The 25,985-nt window shown below is 39.5% G+C and overlaps 3 protein-coding genes across 3 annotated transcripts; 2 read left to right on the top strand and 1 right to left on the bottom strand.

Annotated features, from left to right (window-relative positions):
• The first annotated feature begins 5,662 nt into the window (after window positions 1-5,662).
• LOC102714660 lies at window positions 5,663-7,924 on the top strand. The gene is made up of 4 exons (XM_015839555.2): window positions 5,663-6,014; window positions 6,086-6,264; window positions 7,134-7,242; window positions 7,332-7,924. The coding sequence occupies exons 1-4, from the start codon at window positions 5,703-5,705 to the stop codon at window positions 7,641-7,643; spliced, it is 912 nt and encodes a 303-aa protein (XP_015695041.2). The 5' UTR covers window positions 5,663-5,702; the 3' UTR covers window positions 7,644-7,924.
• Window positions 7,925-8,593: 669 nt separating this feature from the next.
• On the bottom strand, window positions 8,594-10,095 carry LOC102710220 (putative oxidoreductase C1F5.03c). The gene is made up of 2 exons (XM_006657392.3): window positions 9,274-10,095; window positions 8,594-9,152 (listed from the first exon to the last, which is right to left on the bottom strand). The coding sequence occupies exons 1-2, from the start codon at window positions 10,040-10,042 to the stop codon at window positions 8,764-8,766; spliced, it is 1,158 nt and encodes a 385-aa protein (XP_006657455.2). The 5' UTR covers window positions 10,043-10,095; the 3' UTR covers window positions 8,594-8,763.
• An 812-nt stretch (window positions 10,096-10,907) lies between these two features.
• LOC102714389 (Fanconi anemia group D2 protein homolog) lies at window positions 10,908-22,186 on the top strand. Its single transcript, XM_040525844.1, has 30 exons — window positions 10,908-11,657; window positions 11,749-12,003; window positions 12,109-12,321; window positions 12,419-12,550; window positions 13,130-13,259; window positions 13,342-13,388; window positions 13,470-13,571; window positions 13,692-13,799; window positions 14,199-14,341; window positions 14,468-14,562; window positions 14,678-14,759; window positions 14,864-14,915; window positions 14,995-15,075; window positions 15,673-15,768; window positions 15,833-15,936; window positions 17,120-17,573; window positions 17,723-17,758; window positions 18,099-18,306; window positions 18,435-18,562; window positions 18,896-19,082; window positions 19,168-19,400; window positions 19,492-19,587; window positions 19,702-19,794; window positions 19,872-19,904; window positions 20,049-20,171; window positions 20,321-20,381; window positions 20,477-20,532; window positions 20,659-20,715; window positions 20,805-20,922; window positions 21,048-22,186. The coding sequence occupies exons 1-30, from the start codon at window positions 10,908-10,910 to the stop codon at window positions 21,233-21,235; spliced, it is 4,461 nt and encodes a 1,486-aa protein (XP_040381778.1). The 3' UTR covers window positions 21,236-22,186.
• Window positions 22,187-25,985: the final 3,799 nt, after the last annotated feature.

The raw sequence follows: 25,985 nt of genomic DNA, 5'->3' as shown, positions 1-25,985 counted from the left end.
ATGAATCATATCAGTGCAAAGCATCAAGCCATTTGTTACAACTTGCAGCATGATTGTGACCCATGCATGGATGGAGTTAATCTGGACACCAGAGCCGACCCCTATTAAAACAAGATTTCCTTGTTCTTTTATTTTTTTTTACGACTTTTCACTTCAATTTTCACAAACTCAGACATATAAACTGAAAACTCACGACTAGTAGTGCTATTATAATTGCTCTAAGACTAATTCAGTAATTAGTATTACTCCGTCACATAATAACTGCAGCTCTATATTTTAAATTTAAACTATATGTTTGTATGTAGTTATTATGTGACCAGAGGAGTAATTAAGAGATGCATGGGAAAGTCTAGCTTCATATCTGATGTCCCTGATCATTGTTATTTCAAGATACAGATAATTAAGGTTCGTACGATGTATAAATGTTTATGTCTCGTCTATGCAATTGTGTCGTACACCCTATATCTTTTCGCCTCTGTTTATACTTATAGCCCAAATTTTCAATTTTCAACCTTAAAATTCAAGCTGATTTGGAGGGGGGTTATCATCAAAGTTTATTTTCCAGCTCTAGCTTTTAGATCGCTAGGAATACGTATATAAAAAGTTTATTCATAAATTATTTTTCATTTGTAAATATGTCATTTGACTTTTTTCCACGATAAATCCAAACAATTAAATAATTAATCACCCCCGTATTGTCAACCGTCCTTCTCTTCATTAGCAGTTGACAATGACTCGTTACTCATCAAAGTCCACGCATACTGTTAGCTAGCACCGTACTGCCCATGATGATGTATATGCATCCATCCATCCATGGGGTCATGATGTTTTAATTAGCCAGTTCTTTCAGTTAGCTAATTAAGAAATTAATCAATTCGATACATGCATGCATGTAACTATGATGGAGATCTAACATGATATCTGACAAATCTAGCTAGGAAGATCGATCGTATCGATCGAGTTCTTTTCGTGTGCAACGTAGTATGTTCGGTCGTCGTTGACTTTTTTATAAACGTTTGACCGTTCGTCTTATCTAACTTTTTTGTCAAATATGTAAAGTTATATATATGCTTAAAAGTATATTTAACAATAAATAAAATAAATAAAAAATAATTAATAATTATGTAATTTTTTTAATAAAACGAATAGTCAAACGAGGGAAAAGGGAGTATGAGTATATCTCGTAAACCAACTTTTGGGTTTAGATTAGATACAGTGTATGTCCAAATTAATTTCACCTATAAATTCGTTTTTTTCTAGGGCAGAGTGAGTATCTTACTATATATCTTGTCTTGGACTTTAATTATTTGTAGTTACACTGTAAATATGTGGGTTTTCTTAATTAATTGTTTGCAGCGGACTATATATAAAGCTATGATGATGCACATGTATGTGTTCAAATATATGTGCTCATCTCATGCAAAATATAGCAATATAGTACTAGATTACATGCATATTGCCTAGCTATTACTATATTCCTAGCTAGATAGTTGAATCTGAACAGAAACATATTTAATTTTTTACTATTCAGATGTCGTTGAATTTAGCAATAGAATGTTATATTTTGTAACGGATGAAGTACACTATTGTTCATAGAGGCTTATGCATGCATGCATCCATAGTGAAACAGAGGCAGGCAGGCAGGCAGGCATGTATATGAAAAAGATATATAAAGTCAATCAACTCATGGAGTAATTTGTGCGTGTTGTATATATGCTTTGTTGAGGTTAAGGACATTGACAATGTAGTAACAAGTAAGTTGCTATTAAGATAAAAGATGATGTTTCAAGTGAATAAATAAAGAAAGGTAAGGAGAATATGTTTTGTATAAGAGTATACTGAGACATGAGTAACATTGAATTCACGTGTAAATTAATAATGTTAGTATGGTAAAAATGATGCTTAGTACTAGTTTTTTAATTTATGACATGTAGGATATACAGAAATCAGGACTAGTTTCTTGCCTGGGTTATTCTAGTAGCGGTATAATTAATCGGTCATTAACTCTCGTTAAGCATGAAATCGATCGATCACAAAATTAATTATTCGATCGACAGATCGAATCAACGACCGAGATGGGATCCGGTTAGCCCTGCATGCATGCACAGCGATCCCGAACGCAAATACCGAGGCAAATTTAAATCAGCCATGCATGCATGCAAAGCGCGCTTAATTAATTTTCTTTAATCCTCTTGGAGGAAGCGCCCTCCTCCCAACACCCTTCAATTCAGTTAAACTAAGGGGTGTTTGGATTTGAGGAATTTTTTTAAGTCAGTATCACATCGAATATTTAAACACTAATTAAAAGTATTAGATATAGATTATTAATAAAATTCATCTCATACTCTGGACTATTTCGAAAGACGAATCTATTGAGCCTAATTAGTCCATCATTGGCAAATATGATGCTACCGTAAACATTTGCTAATCGAGGATTAATTATGCTTAAAAAATATCTAATGAAATAACCTTTATTTATGTGATTAGTTTTGTTATCAGTATATATTTAATATCCTAATTAACGTCCAAATATCCGATATGAAAAGGGACTAAAAAAATCCCTGAATCCAAACAGCCACTAAACAGTCATGGAAATTAAATTAGATGGTTATATCCATCCATCTTTGAGTCTTATTGTCCTATTATATTTATTATAAAAACTTAATTAATTTTCTTCATGGCACACGTAAGACATCTCCCTTAGGCCGTGTTCGTTCTAGCCGGGAAGTTAACTTACCTCTCTCGTTTCCCGCGCGCATGCTTCCCAAACTGTTAAACGTATATTTTTTATAAAAATTATCTATATGAAAGTTATTTTTAAAAATCATATTAATCTATTTTATATTTTTTAATAATTAATAATTAATTAATCATATACTAATCTATTACTGCGTTTTCTGTCAAGTAAGTTAACTTATCTGCCTCCTCTCACGAACGCGGCCTTAGTTGTTTTGGCACCCCATGCACGATGTACTATAAAAGTAAGCGTTATACAATAAAATACCTTCATATGAGCTATTTTTATACATTGTGAGGGTGATCATCATAGCATTACTGGCTAACGTGGTATATAGCCATATAGATTGTCCATAACAATAAATGCTCTCACATTCTTTTCTCATTTCAGAGTCACTCTATGTTATACTCTATTTATAAGCATTATGAAAACTTTCACACCTAATGTCACCTATAGTGATTCCTATCCATATAAACTACATGTTGTTTATACATTGCTCGTGTACTAAATGTCCACGTACTCAAATCATGGAACCCCATGCCAAGGGCAAATAAAAAGCTATAAGATTGATTTGTCGGTTTCATCTGTTTAGGATACGCTAGCGTCCAATTCAATTTTTAGCGTTATCCTTATTAACTAAACAATTTAACCATGAATTTCACTGAAGGTCGTCAGGGTCGCTGATCCCAACGGAACGCTATATATAGCTCCGCCCATACCCCCATGTTCATACATATGATGCTCTCGTACACACATTCATTAGTACAACTAACAAACTTAGTTAATCTAATATATATACGTACTCCTCCGCTTTACAATATAAGACTTTTCAGTCTTACCTAAATTTATATGGATGCTAATGAATCTAGACATATATATAAATTATATATTTTATTAATTAATAAATTTAGACAAGACTAAAAAATCTTACCATATGAAACGAAAGGTCTCAACTGAATGGCATTAACCGATTATTACTCTGCGACAAGTTGGGGAGAACATATATATGCATGCCGGATATATGCCTCCATTGAACAGACATGTAGGAAGCAAGGAACCAAAGAGGAGGGGCACATGTTACCATCATTAATTGTCAATTTGCATAATTAAGCTCACTTTGACCTGCAATTTGCAGTGACACTTGACAAACAAGTGCAACTTTCTTTTTATTTATTTATTTACTTTTTGATGTATATATGGATCGATATGGATGGTGACAGTGTTGTTATATAACTCAATTAATTAGCACTCAAGGACAAACCCGGTTTGCTTGGGAATTGAAGGTCTTGGTGTCTAGTCGGTATGCATGAAGGTCAGTCTTACTACATGTTTCATACGGTGTCACCACATCAGCAAAATTGCTGACTTGACATGGTCATTAAATGAGAGAGTTTCATGAAATGAGAAAGAAGTTTCATCCCAATAAAACTCATCTGACTCGGTTACCTAATTTACCGTCTTGATAACTATGCTATAAAACTATGTATTAAGACCGGTCATATAAATATAAGGCCCTGGCTTGGATGTGTAATATATGTTGACTGAAGAAATGGCATTAGACTAATTAATAGATGGGTGATGGATCAAACGACCTGGATGCTAGTGAAAAGAAATCATGCATGAATCTAAAATCATGGATACCAGTGAAATCTACTCTCTGCGTCACAAAATAATTGATAACTTTGGATTCAAAAGTTGTCTTAAAATAAGTGACCATTTTGTAGTACAAATTCTCTCGTCTACCACCCCGTTTTAAAATTTATCGTCAATTTATCCTCAACAACGACTCTCGAACTTATAGCCACATCCCATTTAATAAATGGTCACACATTTTAGGACAGAGGACTATATATGAAGCAAGAAAAATAAAGCACATGTTTTGACATGCCGAATCCTACATAATATAGAAACTCCCCTATAGAAGAATCGAATTGCTCAAAAACATGTGCATGCGTTTGAATCTTATGTCAAAATTAAATAGACGAAATTAAAATTCCGATGTCAATTTACTTTTATTGAGACAAGGGGTGGAGAGAATAAACATTTCCTCTAAGGCCCCGTTCGCTATGACATGGATATGTTAACTTATCTGAAAACGTAGTAATAGATTAGTACATGATTAATTAATTATTAATTATTAAAAAATATAAAATATATTAATATGATTTTTTTAAACAACTTTCCTATAGAATTTTTTTTTACAAAAAATACACCATTTAGCAGTTCGGGAAGTGTGCACGTGAAAAACAAGGGTGACTTAGTTAACTCGTAGGGAGGGCCGAACGCGGCCTAAAACGTGGAAGGATTTTTCCTATCATATGACATTAATTTGAAACAATTATACAATTTGTGTAATATATAAAAAGGCTTGCACAGGAATTTACGTACACCGCACAAAAAATAGAATCCACAGTATTCTACCAACTCCATTTTGTATATATAGCCTTTTCCATTGTAAAATCATCAATTATGCAAGTACATTTGACAAGTGACAACCAATCCACCTGCAGGTTAGCACACTAACTTTTATTTTTTTGCTAACCTTCTCTATATATACCCGAAGAAAATATAATAAATACAAGCAACCAATAAGAATGTGGAGTATATATTGATTTTTAAACAATTACTCCTTCCGTTTCCCAAAAAACTAAATTTTCAGTACGAATCTACATAGAACGTGTGTTCAGATTCATCCCTCAGAAAATGTTTTTTTTTCTGAGAAGGTGGGAATATAATTTTGAACTTCACCACATATATTTTATTTTACATTAGGGAAGACACCTCCTTTTCTCTTTTTTTTTTCTGTAAAAATACGAGAAAAACGCCGTTGAGAAATGAAACAGGCCACCTCCATTGGGCCGGGCCTAATCCCTCCATCCGCCAAATTGGGCCCAACTTGAGCCCAACCATTTAATTACAGCGAACCCAACCCGAACCCCACCAGACGCGACGCAACCCGACCCGGATGGCGCACGCGCGCGCCGCCCGCGCGCTGCTCGCCAGGTGCTCGACGGAATGCGCCCGCCGCCCCGCCGCGGCGCCCTCGTGTGTCCGCCGCGCTGCTCTCGGTCTCCCCTACTGCTCCCCCGCCGCCTACTCCCGGGCTCCCCTCACTGCGGCTCGCGCGGATTGGACGCGCGCTCTCGCGGGCAGGGCGTCATCGCATGGCGGCGCTGGCGCGGGTGGGGCGGTGGCCGAGGGGGAGGAGAGTGACTCGCAGGAGTGGATGGTGGGGTGGGAGGAGGAGGATGAGGAGGAGGAAGACGCCGAGCCCGAGGTTGCTCTTCGCCCAGTGCCCGCCGCCTCTGCCTCGACGGGTTCTTGACGGTTGCCTTGGGTGCGTTTCAGATCGGCGACGGCGGCGACGGTGGCGGGGTCGTCCTGCGGGACGTCAAGTGGGGGCAGCGCGCCCTCGCGGCGGCCGAGGAGGTTCTCGGCGAGCACTTCGGCGACGACGTCGCCATGTTCGCCTTCAAGGTGTCGCCCAAGGGATACGTATACGTGCGGCTTGACAAGCTCACCAACAGGTGAGTAAGGCCTTGTTCAGTTTATAATTTTTTTTTTTTGCAAAAACATCAAGTTAGATATGCGGACACACATTTAAATTATTAAACGTAGTCTATTTACAAAATAAATTACGGATCCCGCCAAGAAACTGTGAGATGAATATCTTGAGCCTAATTAGTCCGTCATAAGCACATGTAGGTTACTGTAGCACTTATGGCTAATCACGTGCTAATAAGGCTCAAAAGATTCGTCTCACTATTTTCTCATAACTATATAATTAGTTTTAATGTTCATGTATATTTAATGTTCTATTCAGATATCCAAAAATTTGATATGATGTTTTTGGGAAAACTTTTTGGAACTAAACAGGGCCTAAATCCTGAAACTTTACTAGTTTCAAGTGTTGCTTGATATCATCTGAACATTGCAGTGTGTCACTTCATGTATTTATATGTATCTTAATTCAGATTCGTGTTTTTTTGTTTAGTTTGTTTCCTATAGGATATGTTTATCCCTGAACTGTTCCAATGCTCGTGAACTTGGACATTTCGAGTTGTTTCAGGGAGATGATGTTGTGACTTGTGCCTACTTTGTTGGCTCGTCTTTGTGATTGAAACATGCCATGTCAGGTTGCCCGTCAATTTAGGAGTAGCATGCTTAACGCTGTTCATGCTTAAGTAGTTCAGTGTATATCACTTGCTGGTTCACAGCATATGATTGGATCCTGTCCCGTCTCCTTTTTGGGCCATGCCATGTTGCATCACAATTCTGGAAACTCCACATACCACCGAAAATGTCCCTATCATCTGACCTGATCTTGATAACATATTTAAGCAATGATACGACAATCTTGTTCATTTCCCTTTTCTTTGTGTTGCAATCTTGACAGATATGGGTGCCCTGGTATCGAGGAAATAGAGAGTTTCAATAAACTCTACAAGCAGAAATTGGATGAGATAATTGAAAGAGGCGAGATACCCTTGGACCTAGGAGTAGAGGCATGTCACCCAATCAAATTGCTTAATTTTCTGGTTAGTTGTATCTGCATTTCAGAGCGACTTACTGAGAACCGATTTGCTCATTGCAGGTCTCATCACCAGGAGCTGAACGACTTCTAAAGGTGCCTGAGGATCTGGATCGTTTCAAAGATATGGCCATGAGGGTGCAATACCTTGTTGAAGGCGACGACCTTGTCCTGAAGCAGATCCTGCAGAAGGATGGTATCTTCTTGCTCGAAGCTGTTGACATCCAAGGAGAACATTGCATATGGAAGCTTGCAGATGTTAAGGAGAATCGAGCTCAAGCTGGGAAAGGAAGGCCATTGAACAGGAAACAGAGAGACTGGAGGCTGCAAACTTCGTTTAAAGCAGTGAAAAAGGCAACCCTATACTTGGACTAAAACATGATGGAGTGTGTTTGGATAGAACTGATTTAGAACCAAATCCAGTATTAGTTTAAATTTTGAATTAAGTTCCACATACTCTGTATTACTTGCGAAGGGTGTTCAGTACTTCAGTTATAGAATTAGATTAGGGTCTATTTAGTTTGCAGAACTGAATGAATTTTCTGGAGGCAAATATCATTGTAATACACAGTTATCTCTGAGTTACTACTACATGCTGAGCAAAACACAGAATAGCATGATAAATGTGTTTGGGAGGCAATACATTCTATGGAGTTACCCAGTTTAGGTACTGAAATTAGTCTGTTGTGTATTCTATACTGTTCCATGAATCCATGCTCATGATCATACAAAGTGATGGCATGAAAGAAAATCAATATGTTGAAGAATTACAAGTTACTCAAGTGAAGTCACCATCTATCAATTTTAAATCCTCACTCACCATGATAGCAAAAAGCAAAGATGTGGATCCTCTGCAGTTACTGATGTAATTGCCACCAACATGTGGGTTAAAGAGGATCCCATTCCCAAAAGAAAAGCACATCTCACTATAGAAAGAAAGAGTATTTCCTCATTTACCACTGCAAAAATTTCCAGTTCCTTGTTTGCACTCATTGGTTCATTGGCATGGGGACCTGAGATCAGCATTCCAGTGACATGAGTGATAAATAAAGAACAATACCCATATCTTAGTCACATGGAAGAATGACAAATGAGGATTAAAAAAATAAAATGAAATAGGAAACATCTATACAGAAAGGGACAATTGCAAATTTGCCACTACTTTAAAATATTATTGTAAATCTGCCACTAGAAAATTACAAAAATACCATTAGAACTGTCATTCGAATGACATCCATGCAATTTAGAAAAAATGAGTGACAAATTTGCAAATGCCCCATAAAGAAACCACATATTAAACCAGTATCAGAAATCACATAGATCACTGAGACGGTTCAGGATTTATTCTCTGCAGTTGACTGCATTTGAAGATGTTCTTCATGGTTTATTCATCATTGTACATGTTTGTTCTCTCCTCACAAAGGATACAAACAAACTCAGATCAAATTTATTCATGTAGACTTGGCATCAAACAAGCAACTCATCACAGTGTATTCTAAACTCCACGCTTACTCCTCTTCTTGAGAAACCTTGCTGGGCTGAATGGCGCGAGATCGACAATCTTGGCATTGCCCTCGAGGATGAGCTCTGCGAGCGCGGCACCGGTGGCTGGAGCATTGAGGATCCCCCAGCAGTTGTGCCCGGTGGCGACATAGCATCCCTTCACCCCAGGCATCTCCCCGATCACAGGCAGCCCGTCACTGGTGCACGGCAGGTAGCATGCCTGCTCTGCCACCACCTCCGCGCCTTCCTCCCTCTTCAGCTGGCTGGATACCCTCCCGGCGATCTTGTGCAGCATTGCAATTGAGTCTGGCTCACCGGTGATCGTCGCCGGATCATCGGGCACCTCCGCATCCTTGGTCATTCCACAAATGTACACCTCCCCTGTACAGACACAAGCATAAAACAAGGTAATTCATTCTGGTCAGGGTGTGAGCAAGCTCCAATTGGGGTTAGTTCACATAGATGGATGGATGGATGGAGCTTGAGAGCGGCAATGGCGCACCGGTGGGGCGCGGGTAAACCTCCGGGTCGAGCATCTTGGCGCCGGGCTCCGGCTGGTAGCTGAGGAACAGCGCGTGCGGGGTGATAGTGTCGGGGTCGCGCGGCCGGAGCACGATGCTGTGCGCCTTGAGGCCGGACACGTCGAACACCTCCCTGATCATCTCGAGCCTGCCCGACCAGGGGCCGAGCGCGAGCACCACGGCGTCGGCGTCCACCACGCCGCGGCCCTTGACACCGACGCCGGCGACGCGGCCGTCCTCCCGGACGACGACGCGGTCCACCTCGCCGACGACCACCTCGGTGCCCGACGCGGCGAGGACGGCCCTGGTGAAGAGGCCCGGGTGGACCTGCGCGGTGGTGTCCGGTGTCCCGAGCTCCCGCGGCGGCGCGGCGGACGCGGAGGGGTCGACCCAGGGAGGGAGCAGCGGCGGGTGCGGGGAGGCGGGGCCGGCGTCGGAGGGGACGCACACGGAGAGGGTGTGGACGGGGCGGAAGCCGTAGGCGGAGGCGCCGTCGAGGGATGCGGCGAGGCGGCGGTGGAGCGCGAAGGAGGCGCGGGCGAGCGCGGAGAGGGGCGGCGTGGAGTCGCACCAGTCGAGGGCGAGGAAGCCGCCGGCCTTGCCCGAGGCGGCGCAGGCCGGGGACGACTTCTCGACGAGGGTCGGGACGGTCGGCGCGGTGGCGTGGGTGGCGAGGAAGTAGGCCGTGCACGCTCCGACGACCCCGCCGCCGCAGACCACCACGCGGCGGGGCGGCGGCGCGGTGGCCATGGCTTGCGGTGCTGAGTGCGGTGTGGAGTGTGGATCAATAGAAGCCAGCGACAAAACAGTACTCCCCCCCTCTCTCTCCAAAAGTGACTTTATTTTCAGTTATCTTTTCTTCAAAATGATACTATTTAAATAAAAAAATAAACAGTGTACTACCTCCGTTTTATATTGCAAAATTTCTAGTTTCGTCTAAATTTATCAACTGATAAATATATATAATTTATATATATGTATATATAGATTCATTAACATCTATATGAGTCTAGGCAAGACTAAAGAATCTTACTTCTAGAGACAATATTTATTTACTATTCTCAATTCTAATCTTTTTGTTGACACGTATATGCTACTAGTTCCGTCCTATATTAAATTTATTTTTTATTTTTTAATACAAATTCTTCATCTTATTTAAATTTTTTTGTAATTAATATTTTTATTATTATTAAATGGTAAATATGAATAGTATTTTATGTATGACTTTTTTTTTAAAGTTCTTTATAAATTCTACGAAGGATCGATGGACATAAAGATTAAAAAATAAAGTTATTTCGTGACGTGACGGAAGTAGCAGTATAATATTCCTATAAAAATAAAAAAAATCGTGAGTTGGGGGATTGATCCGGTTTCCGTGAGCGTCCACCCCTTTTCATCAGACGGCCCATTTCTCCGTTCGGCCCACCAACATCCACATTCAGCCCGTTGCTCGGCCCACCAAAACAGTCATCACCGCCGTGGGACCCACCTGTCATTGAGCACGCGCGCTTCCTCCTTTCAGTGGCGCGAAAGATTTTCGCTTCGTTTTCCAAAATTCCCCAAAATCTCCGAACCCTCCTCCTCGGCGGCGATCGGCCGACGGGCGGCGGCGGCGATGGTATTCCTGCAGCGTAGCCACGCCTCCAACCCGCGCAAGCGCCCGCCTCCGCCGCCGCCGCCGCCTTCCCCTCCGAAGCCTCCGGCGGCGCGGGCGCCCACCACGTCGACCACCCCGGACGCCGTCGACGACGCGGCGGCGCTGCTCGCGGAAGCCGGGTGCACGCTCCTGGTCCCGCCGCACCTGCCCCCGGCGCTCCCCTCCCCGCGCTCCTTCGCGACGCGCCTCGCGCGGGCGCTCGCCGCGGACGCCGCCGCGCTCCCGGGGCGCCTGCTCGCGGGGGTCGCGGCGTTCGCCGAGTCCCCCGCGCGGCTCCGCCAGCTCCTCCTCCCCACCTCCTCCGCGGCGCACTCCGCCAGCCTCGCGCGGGCGCTCCTCTCCGTCCCCGCGCTGCAGCCGGGCCTCCTCGGTCTCCTCCTCGACAAGCTGCCCGAGCACTTTGACAACGCGCTCGACGGAATGCCTCTGCACGATGATGTCGGGAGGCTCATTGTCGCGCAGTTCCGGTGGCTCGATTTCCTCGTCGACGCTGACGCCTTCGTTGCCAAGCTTATGGAGCTTCTGTCGGTGGCGCCGCCATGGCTGAAGAAGGAGATCATCGGCTCGCTTCCGGAGATTGTCGGAGACCAGAGCCATGCCGCTGTCGTAGCGGCACTGGAGAAGCTGCTGCAGGAGGACTCCGATGTCGTGGTCTCCGCGCTCGATGCTTTGTCTGACCTTAATTTGAGTGAGCAGTTGCAGGAGCAGGTGATGATCAAATCGACTTCATTTTACTATGTTTTGTTCTGAACATATGGAGTGAAATAAGTAATCAATTCACCTGTGACAATGCTTGAAGGCTGTGACAGTTGCAATCTCATGCATCCGGACAGTTCAGGCGGACCAAATGCCACACCTGCTCAGGTTCTTGCTGTTGTCTGCCACACCTTTCAATGCTGGGAGGATTATATCGCAGATCCGCGAACAGCTGAAGTTCGTCGGTATGGTTGATCCACGGGCTTCTCGGGGCAAGAAGCTGAAAGGGAAGGCATCGGCCAACGGTACCGATGGGGCAATCCTTGATGCCTTGAGTTCAGGCCTCCGTTTCAAGAATGTAGGTGATTTCAATCTTCTTTTTTTGAATATGAGATTTCAATCTTCCATTTATCTTTCAACAATGTTGCAAGCTCCTTTAAGTCTGGGTTTGTTGTGGATGCAGATGCTTTGTGAAGCTTTCTTGAAAGAGCTAAAATCAGTAGATAACCCAAGGGATCACAAAGTGATTGATGTGTGGCTCATCATGCTCATCTATGCGAATGGTGGTGCTCTACAGAAAAGTGCAGAGAAAATATTGAAGTCTAAGATCTTACAGTTGTGTATACGAGAGACACTGTTTGATCAATGCATTCGTGGGAATACTGAACTGGCAAAGGTCAGTTCTTTAATACTTGCAGTGAGTATAGAATAGCCATTTTCTTTTTCAGTTTTAACTATCCATGCTGAATAAGATATGATTGAACTTGACCCAGGACCATTTCATGTCATACCTCTCAGTGAGTGATTTCCTATTGGCTTGCAAAGAAGAAAAAGCAAGAGAATTTGCTGCTTATTTGTTCACAGCATTGTTTGAAGAATTCAATGATACATTTTCCAGACAAGAGGTATCCTTTGGTTGCCTACACTAAGCACTTCTAAAGTTCTAATATAGGCAAACTCTCACATTTACCTTGTGATTCCTGACTAGTTGATCTACTTGAAATATAATGTGGTAGATGAGTCCACTATCAGTAGCTCTGTTTGTTTCTGAAACTGTATGTTCTTCTACAAAGCTTATAGAGCATTCTCTACCATATTCAGACAAAAGAAAGAAGTTGAAAACCAAAAAGAAAATAAACTAATATTTGGGAGTGCTCTGTCACTCTGGCCTTGTACTGTCCAATTGTGCAACTATCTTGCACATTGAAGGTTTTGAGTAAATACCAGGACTTACACTTGGTCAAAACTATATGTGCTTTTATGAATTTATGCAATGAAAGTGTGGTTCTCTCAACTTGCTACTTAAATTTGTGCTTTTGGGATGATTTCACCACTGTTAGCATGCTTTTTGTCAGTTTTACTGTAATGTTCTGCACTACCTTTGACAGTTGAACTGTAATCATTTGCTACCATTATATATTAGATCAGATAACTAAAAACTGAATAGCCCCTTATTTTCTAACACTCTTACCACTTTTTTGCAGCTCGTAGGTTCACTGGTCGCTCATATAGGTTCTGGGGTTAGCTTTGAAGTTTCTTCTGCTCTGGATATTATGATTTCTCTGAGTTTGGATAAGTCTGAGGAATTGATCCCTGTATCTTCGTATATTACTGGTACTGTACATGGTGAAGTTCTATTTTGTTTGGTGCTTCTCTTTGTTGATTAATGTAAATAGTGTTGGTTGTGGCAACGTAGGCATATTGGATTACTTGGAGAGTTTTCAGGAAGATAATCTCCGAAAGGTTTGTGATAGATTGTTTATTTCTTTCTTCTAAATGGTCTCATTACAATGAGATACCTATATGGTTCATTAAATGAACTAGGTTTACGAGATCTTCTGCCATTTGGCACTGGCTGCTGGTTTCAATACTGGTTCAGGGGGCTCTTCAGTTGCTAATGAACTTATAATGGTTGTGAGAAAGCAGGTTCGGTAACAACTCTGCTATTTTCATTTTTTCTTGTTGGCAAGAACACATTAATTCAAACTTCTAATCTTTTGTTGTTTTTGACATGATTTCAATTTACATCTGCATGTCACCTTGTAGGTTAGTAATCCAGATATGAAGTACAAGAGAATGGGAATAATTGGGGCTTTAAGAATAGTTTCAACTATTTCAGATGTGAACGCTTCTATGAACTGCTCCTCATCTCAGGTTTGTCTGAGTATATGGTAAAAGTTATGATAAATATAATGCTTCTATAACTTTTTGAGCATCTTGATTATCGCATTGCTCTGGTCGTGAATGCCAGCATTTATGACAGAAGGTTTATTGTTTTCAAAGTTTCCCTGAATGTCGTGTGCTGATGCATCTGAAGACTGAAAGTGATACATCATATATCATGACACATCTTATTGGATAATAACAATTAAAGCAACAGTATTATTAGTTGAAGCCTTATTAAATTAAGTTTGTGTAACAGTAAACAAAACAATGAATATAAAGCATAAAAATAGTTGCATATATTTTGACAATTTTACAGGTTTTACTTTTGACGTTGAACTGTAATTCCTAGTTTTACTATGTTACCTCTAATGTTGTTTTGATTGGCAGCAATCAAATTATGATGAAGCCCTGGAACTGCTGAAAATGACTGTTAAATCCTGCAAGTTTGCGATGTTGCCCTTGATTCTTCTTTATGATGAATTAGCTGTTTTGTTGGAGAGCAGTGTTATTCATTCTGAAATTGTTGATTGGTAGGTACAAAATGATTTCTGGTATAAATGAAATAGAAAGATAAACCTGTCTTCAATATTTGTTCATACGTCTTTCATTGGTTGTTCGTTGTACATAAATAGTTATCAATATTCTGATGATTTCAGGGTTGGGGAACATGTAGGAGAATTTGCCACTGTTTTTCTTGCTGATCTTGACAATGGTGAGCTGTCAAACAAATATGTCTGTGATGGCATTGAAGGTACGTTACATGCTTTGTAGTTGTTATTGTATCATGGATTACTAAATATCTTTTAGATAGAGAATCTGATTTAACTTCTAATTTTAATTGCATAATGATGACACTTTGGTCTCAGGAGAATTGTGGATGAACTTGGACGGAACCATCTCCCCAGTTTGTGTAAACATTATGCCTCTGGTCTCCACCTCGCCACAAATGTACCTTTTTTTTTTGCCTGTTAATAATCATTATCTGTTTGTTAAATAATCTGAATGTCATCTGTACTAGTTTGCTTTACAAATGCCATCTGTGTTCATTGCAGATCTCAGGCCTGCTTGCAGATTCTTCCTTCCCAATTTTCACTTTTAACTACTGTGAGTGCTATAGACTTGTCAATCTGGCTGGCATGTCTTCTTAATGGAGAAACTAATGCTTGTCTTGTTATGATCAAAGATTGAACGTCTTGGAAGTCAAGGCTCACTTGGTGGAATAAATGCAGTACTAGGCTGCCCTTTGCATCTTCCCTCTCCAAAGGTTATACAGACAGTTCTATCAACTTAAAGTGATATCACCATCTAATTTGTTGCTTCAACTTAAATTACATGGAAGAAACTACTTTTAAATATTATCCATCTTTAACATCATGATAGAGATATTGAATATTATACTGTGACCTGCCTTTCCATGCCAAAGCAAGTTGAAGCCAAGAACAAATATGAAGGTTCTGTAAATCTAGTTTAATATATTTTTGACAGGTTTTGGTAAATTACAATTTAAAGGTTGATTAAATCAGTCCATATGTAAAAAATATCGTTGCAAAAATCATGATGAAGCCACATGGTTTCAATTTCTACTGGCAATCTTGCATTTGCAGGATTTCTGTTGTGGGTATTTAATGCTTACCAAATGATTGGCAACAGATCTCTACACATTTTTTGTTTGAAATATACGATTATAAACATACCTCATCTGTTTCATACGAAAGTAGTGTGCTTTTACCTCTTTCTGGTTACCATTTTGTTAATACCATTTACGTAACATATGGAACTTCAAATTTATTTGTGATACCATTCAAAAGATGTTCGTCAATAAATCTGTAAAGGAATTAATCCTGACTTGGACAACCAACAGCACCTCGATGGAGCTAGATGGGGAAGCTTGTCAGCAATGCAGAAAAAAACAGTGTGCCATTCACTGTACTATGCAATAAATTGGATGAGGGAGCTGGTATGTATTATATTTTCATATTGCACAATATATGTATGCCTAAAATTGGTGCCATCGATGGCAGCTCAATGCTTTCAGCACACAAGTTGCGGCTAGAGTTGACAACATTTCACAAAGGGCAAGGGATGAGACAGCTGTGAAACTTCTGATGCGTATGAGAAATCTAATGTGAGTGTACAATCATTGTTATTACTTATTATGCTTGATTGCTAAATGCAGTAGCATATCTTATACGTGGTAATGGTGTATAGATGACTAAGTCCTAATCCTTTCATGTTACTTGTGTACCTCACCATCAAATGACCCTTAACTCTTGTGTTGGATTGTTATTAAGCTATGCAGTGACCCACCATCCATGAGTAAAATATTTTTTAGATAACAATGAGTTAAATTTTGCACTATTCCTTACAGATTCACGATTTGTCTTCAGTTAGTAATGGTCTGTTTGTCACGTTTCCTGCTCCAGTTGCACCTCTCCTGGAGCTGGATATAGGGGTCGGTAGAAAAAACCAAACCGAAACCGAGTTATTCAGCCAGTAGTTCAGTCACTAGTTGAGACTAACTGGAATAATTTTGGTTAATTTGGTTATAATTGTCTGTTAACTAAAAAACCAAACTAATATAAATAACAGTGCAACAATATAGATATGAATGAGAGGCATGATTAGTGATGTTTATTTGCTTGTGTTTTGGCCTCTGAACTGAATATATGATTGATTAGTGATATTTATTTGGCTGTGCTGTCAAAAAGAAAAAAAAAGACAAAAGAGGGGAGGTGCTGTCATTTTTTTTTCCAATTCCTATCATTTTTTGTTGCAACCTCAATCTATCGAATTTTGGTTATGAGCAAAACCGGAACCAATTTGATTGGTTCTGGCTTTTCCCAAACTAATTTCGGTTCTGACTTTTTGAGAACCAAATTTGCCCTATAACCGAACTAACTGAACCAAAATAACCGAATACATACCCCTAGCTGGATCCCAACCAAACAGTTAACTCCACCCAGAATAGCAGTGGAGCAGGCTGTAGTGATATGGAAAAGTGAACTAGAAGCGGAGCTAGGTTTGAGCAGCTCCACAACTCCACTCCAGACTTCACTCCTAGAGTTAAATTTAACCAAACAAGCTCTCAATACTTCTAACCCAACCCACAATCGATTTGAATTTTGAACCTTGAACCTTCCATCTATTATTTTGGCAACCACCTTCCTTCATGGGAGATGGGACATTGGGATGTTTTAGGCCTTACAACAAAAGGATAAAGTTGTACTTTGCTTTTGCGATTGTAGAGTTTACCTGACGCATGTTATGCCCTTCAGAACATTATGACTAGATACATTTACCAACTGCAGATTACTGGAAGGCTTGTTGAATGCCTATCTCAAGATTCATCCTTTATCTCTGCCTGATCTGCAATATGTTGGAGATCATGGATCAAGTAGCACCAGCAAGTTCAACCTTCCCAAGAAAATGGGAGACCAGAACATGGAGGGTAATGTTTCCAGAAAAAGACAAAAAGGCCACAAGGACACATCATCAGATAAATCAAATTCTGATGAGAAGTTAAGGCAACCTACAATACTGGATGCTTTCAAAAGAGCAGGAGTAACTATTAGTCAAGAAACAAACAGAGATTCACAACCATCGTCAAGTGGAATGACCTCAAGGGATATGGAACGTGAGACAAATAGTCCTTGCAAATTTGGGATTATAGATTTAGTGGCTCCACCAGCTCAGCTGGATATGCAAAGATTCAAATTCAGAACTCTCCATGTAACTTGTTTGTCCTTGCTGAACTACTCGGAGGTATGCATTTGTCCAGATTGATTTTGACTTTGTTGATAAGAAAATCTGTTCTTTTAGAGTTTATTATTAAACTATCATTTGTACCCATACAAAGAATAAAAACTTCTCATTTGTTTTATTATATGAAATGGTGTCTTTTGGTTTGACAGCCCCAGGATTCAACATCTTCATACCATGAATCTGAGGTACTACTTGATCTCAATTATTCCCCCTGTTTCATATTATAAGATGTTTTAACTTTTATCAAAGTCAAATTTCTTCAAGTTTGACTAAGTTTATAAGGAAATACAGCAACACTCACTATACCAAATTAGTTTTATTAAATGTAGCATTGAATATATTTTGATACTATGTTGTTTTGTGCTGAAAGTGTTGTTATATTTTTCTATAAAATTGATCTAACATAACAAAGTTTGACTTTGAAAAAAAAATTAAACATCTTATATAATATGAAATGGAGGGGGTACATAAATTAGCAACTAAAATATGGTGAAATTATAAGACTTGATTATTTTTGTTATCCAGATGCCTCTATATCTTTATTTGCTCCGGGATCTTCACAGCAAATTAGATAATCTAAATCCTTCGAGCAAGCCATTTTTCAATTCTTCTCAAGTGAATTCTACCCATGCCTATTGGCGAAAGAGCATGGATGAATTTCTCAGCAAAATCCAGCCACTATTCTCGAGTCTAAGAAATCAACTAAATGGAGCAGTATCCATGATCAAAGATGGTAAGGTTTTACAGGAATTTATGCTTCTAGTTCTTCTACAGTGGAGTGTATTCTTATACCGCAGCACCGCCTTTATATTCTTTTGATCATGAGCATAATGGGCTGCAACTACTACCTTGAACGATCAGATAGCTGCCCGTACGACTGGAATTCACATTCAGCTTCAGCAGGAAACCCAGACATACCATATGTGGTGGTCTTGAAGTCTTCAGTAGCAACCTCAGTATTTAAGGAGGTTCTCTGTTGCTACAGGAAGGTAGTAATATAATATTATTTTTCTTACTTCCAAAAGTTAAAAACTGGACTCAAATTGCTTAGTGTTCTAACTTCTAAAAGTCCACGCTATGTGCCTCCTAGGTGCCTGTTTAAGCATTAGATGATGCAACAGGTGGCTAACTTACTCTTGGGTGGTGTTTGTTGCTATTTTAGAGCTATATTGTCTAACTTTTTAAGTATTATATGCTTACTATTTTCTTGGGTTAAGCTAGTTGGTTTGACGTAGGAGCTAGGTGCCACCCCTGCCTCTAGTGCCTAGTGCCTTCTTGAACCATGGAATTGCTAATGTTAACATGTGTGCTATATCCTGCAGTTGCTTGGCGTTCCGGATCTATTGAATCAAACAAATATATCAGTTCTGAAGGAGCTACTGCAGACCTTCCAGCCAACTGAAAATTTTGACGACGTCCTTTCTGAGTTTTCTCCGTCTCTTGTCCCTAGCAATCTTGATTACCTATACTGCGGGGCAAATACAATGCTTGCGGCTATTATGGATCTTGGTAACTAGCAGTTACAATGTGTTTCTTTAGTTTTAGAATTTCGTGTTATCATTCACCTCATTTCAGTGTTTTAACCTTACTGCAGTGTGCTCGTTCTCATACCTTTTGGCTTATGATGTGTTGATTACCATGCAATCAATTTTAAATAATGTTATCATGCTGTTTGAAAAATCTGGAGAACAAAATGGGAAGAACATACACATGGGATGCTCAAAAGAGATTCTTCCATTTTTACGAAAGCATCTTGGGCTATCAGCTCGTAAGCTGCTAACCTCTGATCTCCCTAGTGAAGATGCTGAAAATGGATGGCAGAGTAAAGTAAGCTAAAATACCTAGTACGTTCATTTGTGCTTATAAGCATGTAGATGTTCATTTGTTCATAAAAATTCTGCTGATTATTGCCTGCCAGGGTGATCTCATACAGAAGATATTACAAATATATCTCAAGAACAGTGACTCTACTTCGGATCTGCTTGATGAGCTGGCTTGCTCAGTGTTGCCCGAGGTGTCTCATATTAACAATCACAGAAATTTCATTTAACAAACAAAATTTGCAATTGAATGATTCTTCTTTCATATGATAAGATTTCCTTATGAGCATGCTATTTCATATTTAAAGGTGCCTTCACTCAAGACTGGAAGCACCCAAGATATGTCGCATGGTTTTCCAACACTCTGCTCTTCCACTATCCTTTCCTGGTATCGTGTGCTAGTAAGTATCTGGCATTCGGTGAATTATGAACAGTCCCATCTTTCTGTTTTCTTTAACATTTTGATTTACTAATGCAGCATGAAGAGAATACTGGGAATTTAAACAAGATGGTGAGTTTGTTAGCTAAGCATAGGCACTAAATGTATATGCTGTTTTTCTATCCAAAAGATAGCATCGTGCCTTGGTCTTTACCAGGTTCTGAGCCTTAGGTCTCTAATGGCTGATCAAATTCTTTCCTCTTCTGTCTTGTCTAGATCAAGCAAGTCTTGAAGATTAGACCACATTCAGAAAGAGCAGTGGAAACTGCACTGGAGGAAATTCATAAATCAGTTATTGTGTTTGTTTCTTTAATAAACATGTGCAAGATTCACAAGAAGGTTAGTTATGATGAAATCCCTTTATGCTGACCAGTTGCAAGCATAATATTGAAAATAACCTGATGCATCACCTGCACGTATTATTCATGCATATGGTGGCTGGTTGAATTGAGGCAAACCATAAACCTTATACTGATCACATATCGTAGGTTGCTATGCATGCAATGGCAGTTAAACATGGGGGAAGATTTGTCGATGCATTTCTTAAAGGTGAGGAACCGTAGATTGCTAAGTTTGCTATATGTGCCAATACGATAACATGCTTTTGATTAATTTTTTATTTAATCACGTTTCTTTGGTTACAGCATTCAACTTCTTGGAGAAACATTTTGGACAACATAATGATATTATACTTCAGATGGTAATTGACTGTTGATTATTTTTTATTATTTCGTTCTTTCTGCATGACTCCATGACTGCTTCATGTCCCACCAAACTGGAGTGGCTTTTTATGTTTCCTGAACCCTGATTACTTTCACTGATACAGCTAAAATCACTTCAGAAAGCTACAAGAACAATTCAAACCATATGTTCAGAGGCTAAGGTAGAACACCTGATCTCATTAGTAATGTTCATAACAGAGATCTTCGTTTGTCTCCCATGATTAAGAACAGTAGTATGTTAATCTTGCAGGGCCACAAGCGAACAATGATCACAAGCAAGATACCTGCTGCGAAGAGATCCCTGGAGCGTTTCGTATTCCAAGCGAAGGCACTCCTGCACAACTCTACCGAGGACATATTGTGCATACGTACATATTCTGCAACCCAGTTTCTGTTCCTGACAGCGTCAAGTGATTCATATGGCGATCAAATGCACCTACATAGATAGCAACCCAGTTGTTGATCTAACTTTTTTTTGCGGTTTTTGCGACAGGCAATTTGAGGCACAAGGACCTACAGGGCCATCTGGTGAGCTCCCAGGTCTATGGCAGCGTCGATGACAGCCCAGATGAAGAGCAAGAACAGATGGAGACTAATTCTGAAGCCCAAGCTGACGAAAACGGCAACGCCATGGACGAAGATGTCGCAGAAGACGGCAACGAGGCACCATTGGAGGAATAGCATAGCAGCCAATCAAATCAAACCTGTGAATATCTCCAATTTTGCCTCAAATTTAGCCTGGCAATGCAGCAATGCACACCCAACACTCCATCCATAGGAAAAAGTAGATCAGAACTGGAGACACATCAGCCTCAATTTGTACAGATCACAGAGCAAAATACACATCTCATCAGTTGCAGAGGGACACCAACATCAAGTCTGAAACTTCTGAATCATAACTGTAATATTGTAGATTGCCATGGAAGCATCTCATTTTACAGAAATTTGCTTAAATACTAGCAGCAGCAGCAAGCAAGCAATCTGCCATTTTTGTTCTTACCCAAAACCACATGAACAAACAGGAAGTCACACACGCAGAGAAGAGGGCTGAAGAGGCGGCGGATCAGTTGGGCTTGGCGGCGGCGAGGAGCGGCTCATTGGCGGCGGCGGTGGGGGAGTCGTCGGGGTCGTGGCCGGGGTCGAGGGCGCGGTCCATGGCGCGGCGGCCGGAGTCGAGGCAGGGCTTGCAGGCCATCTCGATGGTGATCCAGCCCAGCACCACCGCCGCGATGGCTATCACCGCCGTCACCACCGCGCCCATCCGATCCGACTAGCCCTCCTCCTCGTCGCCGGCGAGGAGGCAGCTGGCTTCTTCTCCGTCTCCGGCGGGTGTGGGTGGTGGGGGAAAGCGTGGACGGATCTGGAGGCGGAGCAACGACGAAGCAGCGAGCGCTCCAGGTGTTGGGGGCCGTTGTGTGGGGCCGTTGTGTGGGGCCCACTGTCAGTGAGGGTAGCCGAGCGTCAGGGGGATGTAGGGAGCCAGATGGGCTGGTGGTATGGGCCTCGGTCAGTCTCCTGGGCCGTTATATTTCGGCCCTAGGCCAAATTTCCAGCACATAAAAAATCAACCATCTTTTTTTGTTTCGCTAGCATCGCATTTCTTATCAATTTGTTTATGTTAAGATATACTCTCTCTGTCCCTAAATTAAATGTTTGACGCCGTTAACTTTTCTATACACATTTGACTATTCGTCTTATTCAAAAAATTTACATAATTATTATTATTTTTATATCATTTCATTTATTGTTAAATATACTTTTATGCATATATAACTTTACATATTTTAAAAAAGAATTTGAATAATACCAATGGTCAAACATATGTTAAAAGTCAATGGTGTCAAATATTTAGGGCCGGAGGGACAAAGGTAGGATAAGATCAATGTCAGTGAGCTAGAATAATTGAAACTTAATTTATAAAATATCACCTTAACGTTTTTTTAAGTGACGGAGGCTAACAACAAATTCGTAGAATCACTAGATTCCCATTAAAAGTGTGCGTTCATGTGTGTATTTAGTATTTTTAGGCACATTGATTTGAACCATAGTGCCACATGCTGTAGCGATTTTTCGAGGTTTATCCAAACTGCAAAGTAGATTCCTCCGCTGTATTTTTGGAAATGTTTACAGATCTCTGACTTAGTTTAATCTGATTACATTACTATCCGCTACTTCCTTTTTCCAAAATAAGTTAATTTAGACCCGTACCAAGAACTAGCGGCGAGAGAAAAATGCCAAATTAAGTATTCATGCTTAAAGTCAAAATTTGAATTTTCGACCTTAATTCTATAGCTGATTTTAATTTTTTAATCATACTTTACTTTTTAGTTTTTACATTTAGATCGCTAAGAACACGTATATAAAAGTTTTATTTATTTATTATTTTTTATTTACAAATATGTTGTTTCGCATTTTTCTCCATGCTGCAAAAAAATAACCACCACGTGATATGTAATAGGTAGGTAATATGGGTGTTGAAGGGATAAAACTTTTGGATTTGTAGATATATGATAGGAAGTAAAACACTTAAAATTAACTTATTCAGAGATAAAAATTTAAACTCTAGGAACCAATTTATTATACAAGAAGGGAGCACAGTATACTCCAGAAGTCAACTTTCTAGCTAAGTTAACTCCATCCAAATTGCAGAGCATATGTTAATTGCTCGATCTGCCGCATGTTAATTTGACCTCTGACCCCTACTTGCATTGCATGCGCAGTGATGCCAGCAGTGACGCCACTAACTTTGACCGCTGGTCAGCTCGGCTGACGCGACACCGTCATCTACCTTAATTATTTGCTTACGCCTGACTTTGCTGATTTCGATCGAGATAAGCATCGATCGATGCCAAAAGGAAGATCAAGGTATTCTCTCTAATCTATCTATCTAGGTCTTCTCTGATTAATTCCATTTCACATCATTTGTATTCGTGCGTGCAACACGTGAACATGCACGCACACATGCTAATTAATTACATAGTTACTAATGCACCCCTTTCAAAATAAAAATTTACTGGTTATTTACGAAAGATTAAAGTTGAGAAGAAAAGATTATGCTATCCCATATCTATACTTTATATATATATATATATGGAAAATTGCAAATTTCCCTATATATACATACATACATATAGCTTTTACCCCTAGCTATAAAGCGTTAACATTCACATATGCCATGTCATCATCCACCGATAACTATTATATTTAAACCTCATGTAAACATACTACATAAGCTCAATATGCAAGCATGACATGTCATAATATTTAGGTGGAAGAATATAAGCTGGATATATTTTACGAGGTTTTCATTCACCTGAAAATACCCACAAGTTTAGTACTTCCTTCTATTTTTGTTTGACGTTGGTACTAGTGCAAATGGGGTTCGGAACATGGTATATTTAATGTTACTTGGCTCTCGATGAGATGTGTCGCTGTAAATAATTTTGAATTGTTTGAGTTGAGTTGAGTAAAATATTGTTCGAATTTTGTTCGAAATTTCTTTTTATGGGTTATGAACATAGAACTATAACTTCATAATTGGTCCAACCTACATGTCCTTACACCCACCCATGTTATAAAACACATTAAATATTCTGTCCACCTTGCCATGATACCCCTCCACTACCATATGTTATTGGTGACTTTTAGCATCAACATACTTAAATTTAGTACTTCAATGAAATTAAGCTATTGAGCATATCTGTCATCTTATTGACACGACAGAGGCACCATTCTCACAATAGTGAATTCTGCCATGATACACCTCCATTACAATATGTTATTGGTGACTTTTAGCATCATCATCCTTAAATTTAACATTTCAATAAAATTAAGTTGTCGAGCATATCTATCACCTTAAAACACTGCGGAGCCACCATTTCCACAATAGTGAGTTCTGCCATGATACCCCTCATTACAATATGTTATTGGTGACTTTTAGAATCAATATCCTCAAATTTAGTACTTTAATAAAATTAAGTTGTCGAGCATATCTGTCATCTTAGATGACAAAATTATCTGTCAACCTTAAATTTAGAATTGATTTTAGGACTTCTCATCATAGTTTATTTTTGAGAATTTGTTTTTAGATGGCTGAAAACGCATATATAAAATTTTATTCATAAAATATTATTTATTTACAAATATGGCTTGACTTTTTCAAAAAAACCAAACGATCACCCATTCTCATTACAACTAACAACGAAAATAGGTTAACGGAGTGAGTACATGACATAGCTATAGCTAGTCTGACTGATCGCCTTCATCATATATACGGTTCTTGAGACATGAGATCATGGCCACAACCTTTCTGACATGATCAACACTTACACACATATATATGTAATGTATATATCTGGCCTATATATATAATAATATATGCCTAATTATATATGTCGACGACGGTTCTTGTGAATGACTACGATCGATCGATCAGAGCTGAGTTTTGTTTTGTACGCATGCATATGCATGCTAATTTGATGATCTGCTAGCTCTAGCTAACATGTACTCACTCTATTTTATAACGTGAGATGTTTGACTTCTTTGTTTGCAATATTTGATCACTCGTTTTATTAAAAAAATTAGTATAAATATAAAAATAGCCAAGTCGTGCTTAAAATTCTTTTGATATAATAAAGTAAGTCGCAAGCAAAATAATATTTTCATAATTTTTTTTAAATAAGATAAATTATTAAATATTATAGAAAAAAAGTCAAACATCTTGTATTATTAATATATATATCTGTAGCTAATGCATTGCTACGTGCATATTCCAGAGGTGGAGGTACGTACGTAGGTCTAGATTAAACCACGGGTTGAGGAAAGGCAGCACCTGGTTTTGCATGCTATCCGTCGTCAGCAATGACAACATATATGCAACACAGTATATATATATATATACTGCCAAAAAACAGCTTGTAATTCCTACTAATTAACATATATGCAGCATGTAGCTAGATACAAGCAATTAATTATATATATAGTATGGGTGATATGTTGCACATATATGTACACGTACGTACATCAGGCCATATGTATATGTGTATAAACGTGTGGCTAGCACAAGTCCAATGCATGAATTAATGACACCTTGATCTTCGCACGCTAGCCTCGATTGTTCTAGGGCAGACTCGTTAGATAAGCTATATATGCAGATCATATGTTTGAATTCGAAAGAAAAAAAATTCATATATATATATATATATAGAGGGAGTTAAACTAAAAGTAAATTTCACATAAGTATACATACAATGTATGCATATAGATATGCAGATGATGCAAGTCGGCATATCAATACAACAAAAACAAAAAAAAAAAGTGTGGAACCATAGACATTTCTCGTAATTAGTTTTACCATGTTGATTTATGTTCAAAACTGTAATTAGTTTTACCTTGTTGATTTATTTCAAAACTGTAGTTAGTTTTACCTTAT

The sequence above is a fragment of the Oryza brachyantha genome, chromosome 7 (genome assembly GCF_000231095.2).
Source record: "Oryza brachyantha chromosome 7, ObraRS2, whole genome shotgun sequence".
In the NCBI taxonomy this organism is placed as follows: domain Eukaryota; kingdom Viridiplantae; phylum Streptophyta; class Magnoliopsida; order Poales; family Poaceae; genus Oryza; species Oryza brachyantha.
Note: the sequence above shows the minus strand (reverse complement) of the source record. Positions and strands in the feature narration are given on the sequence as shown.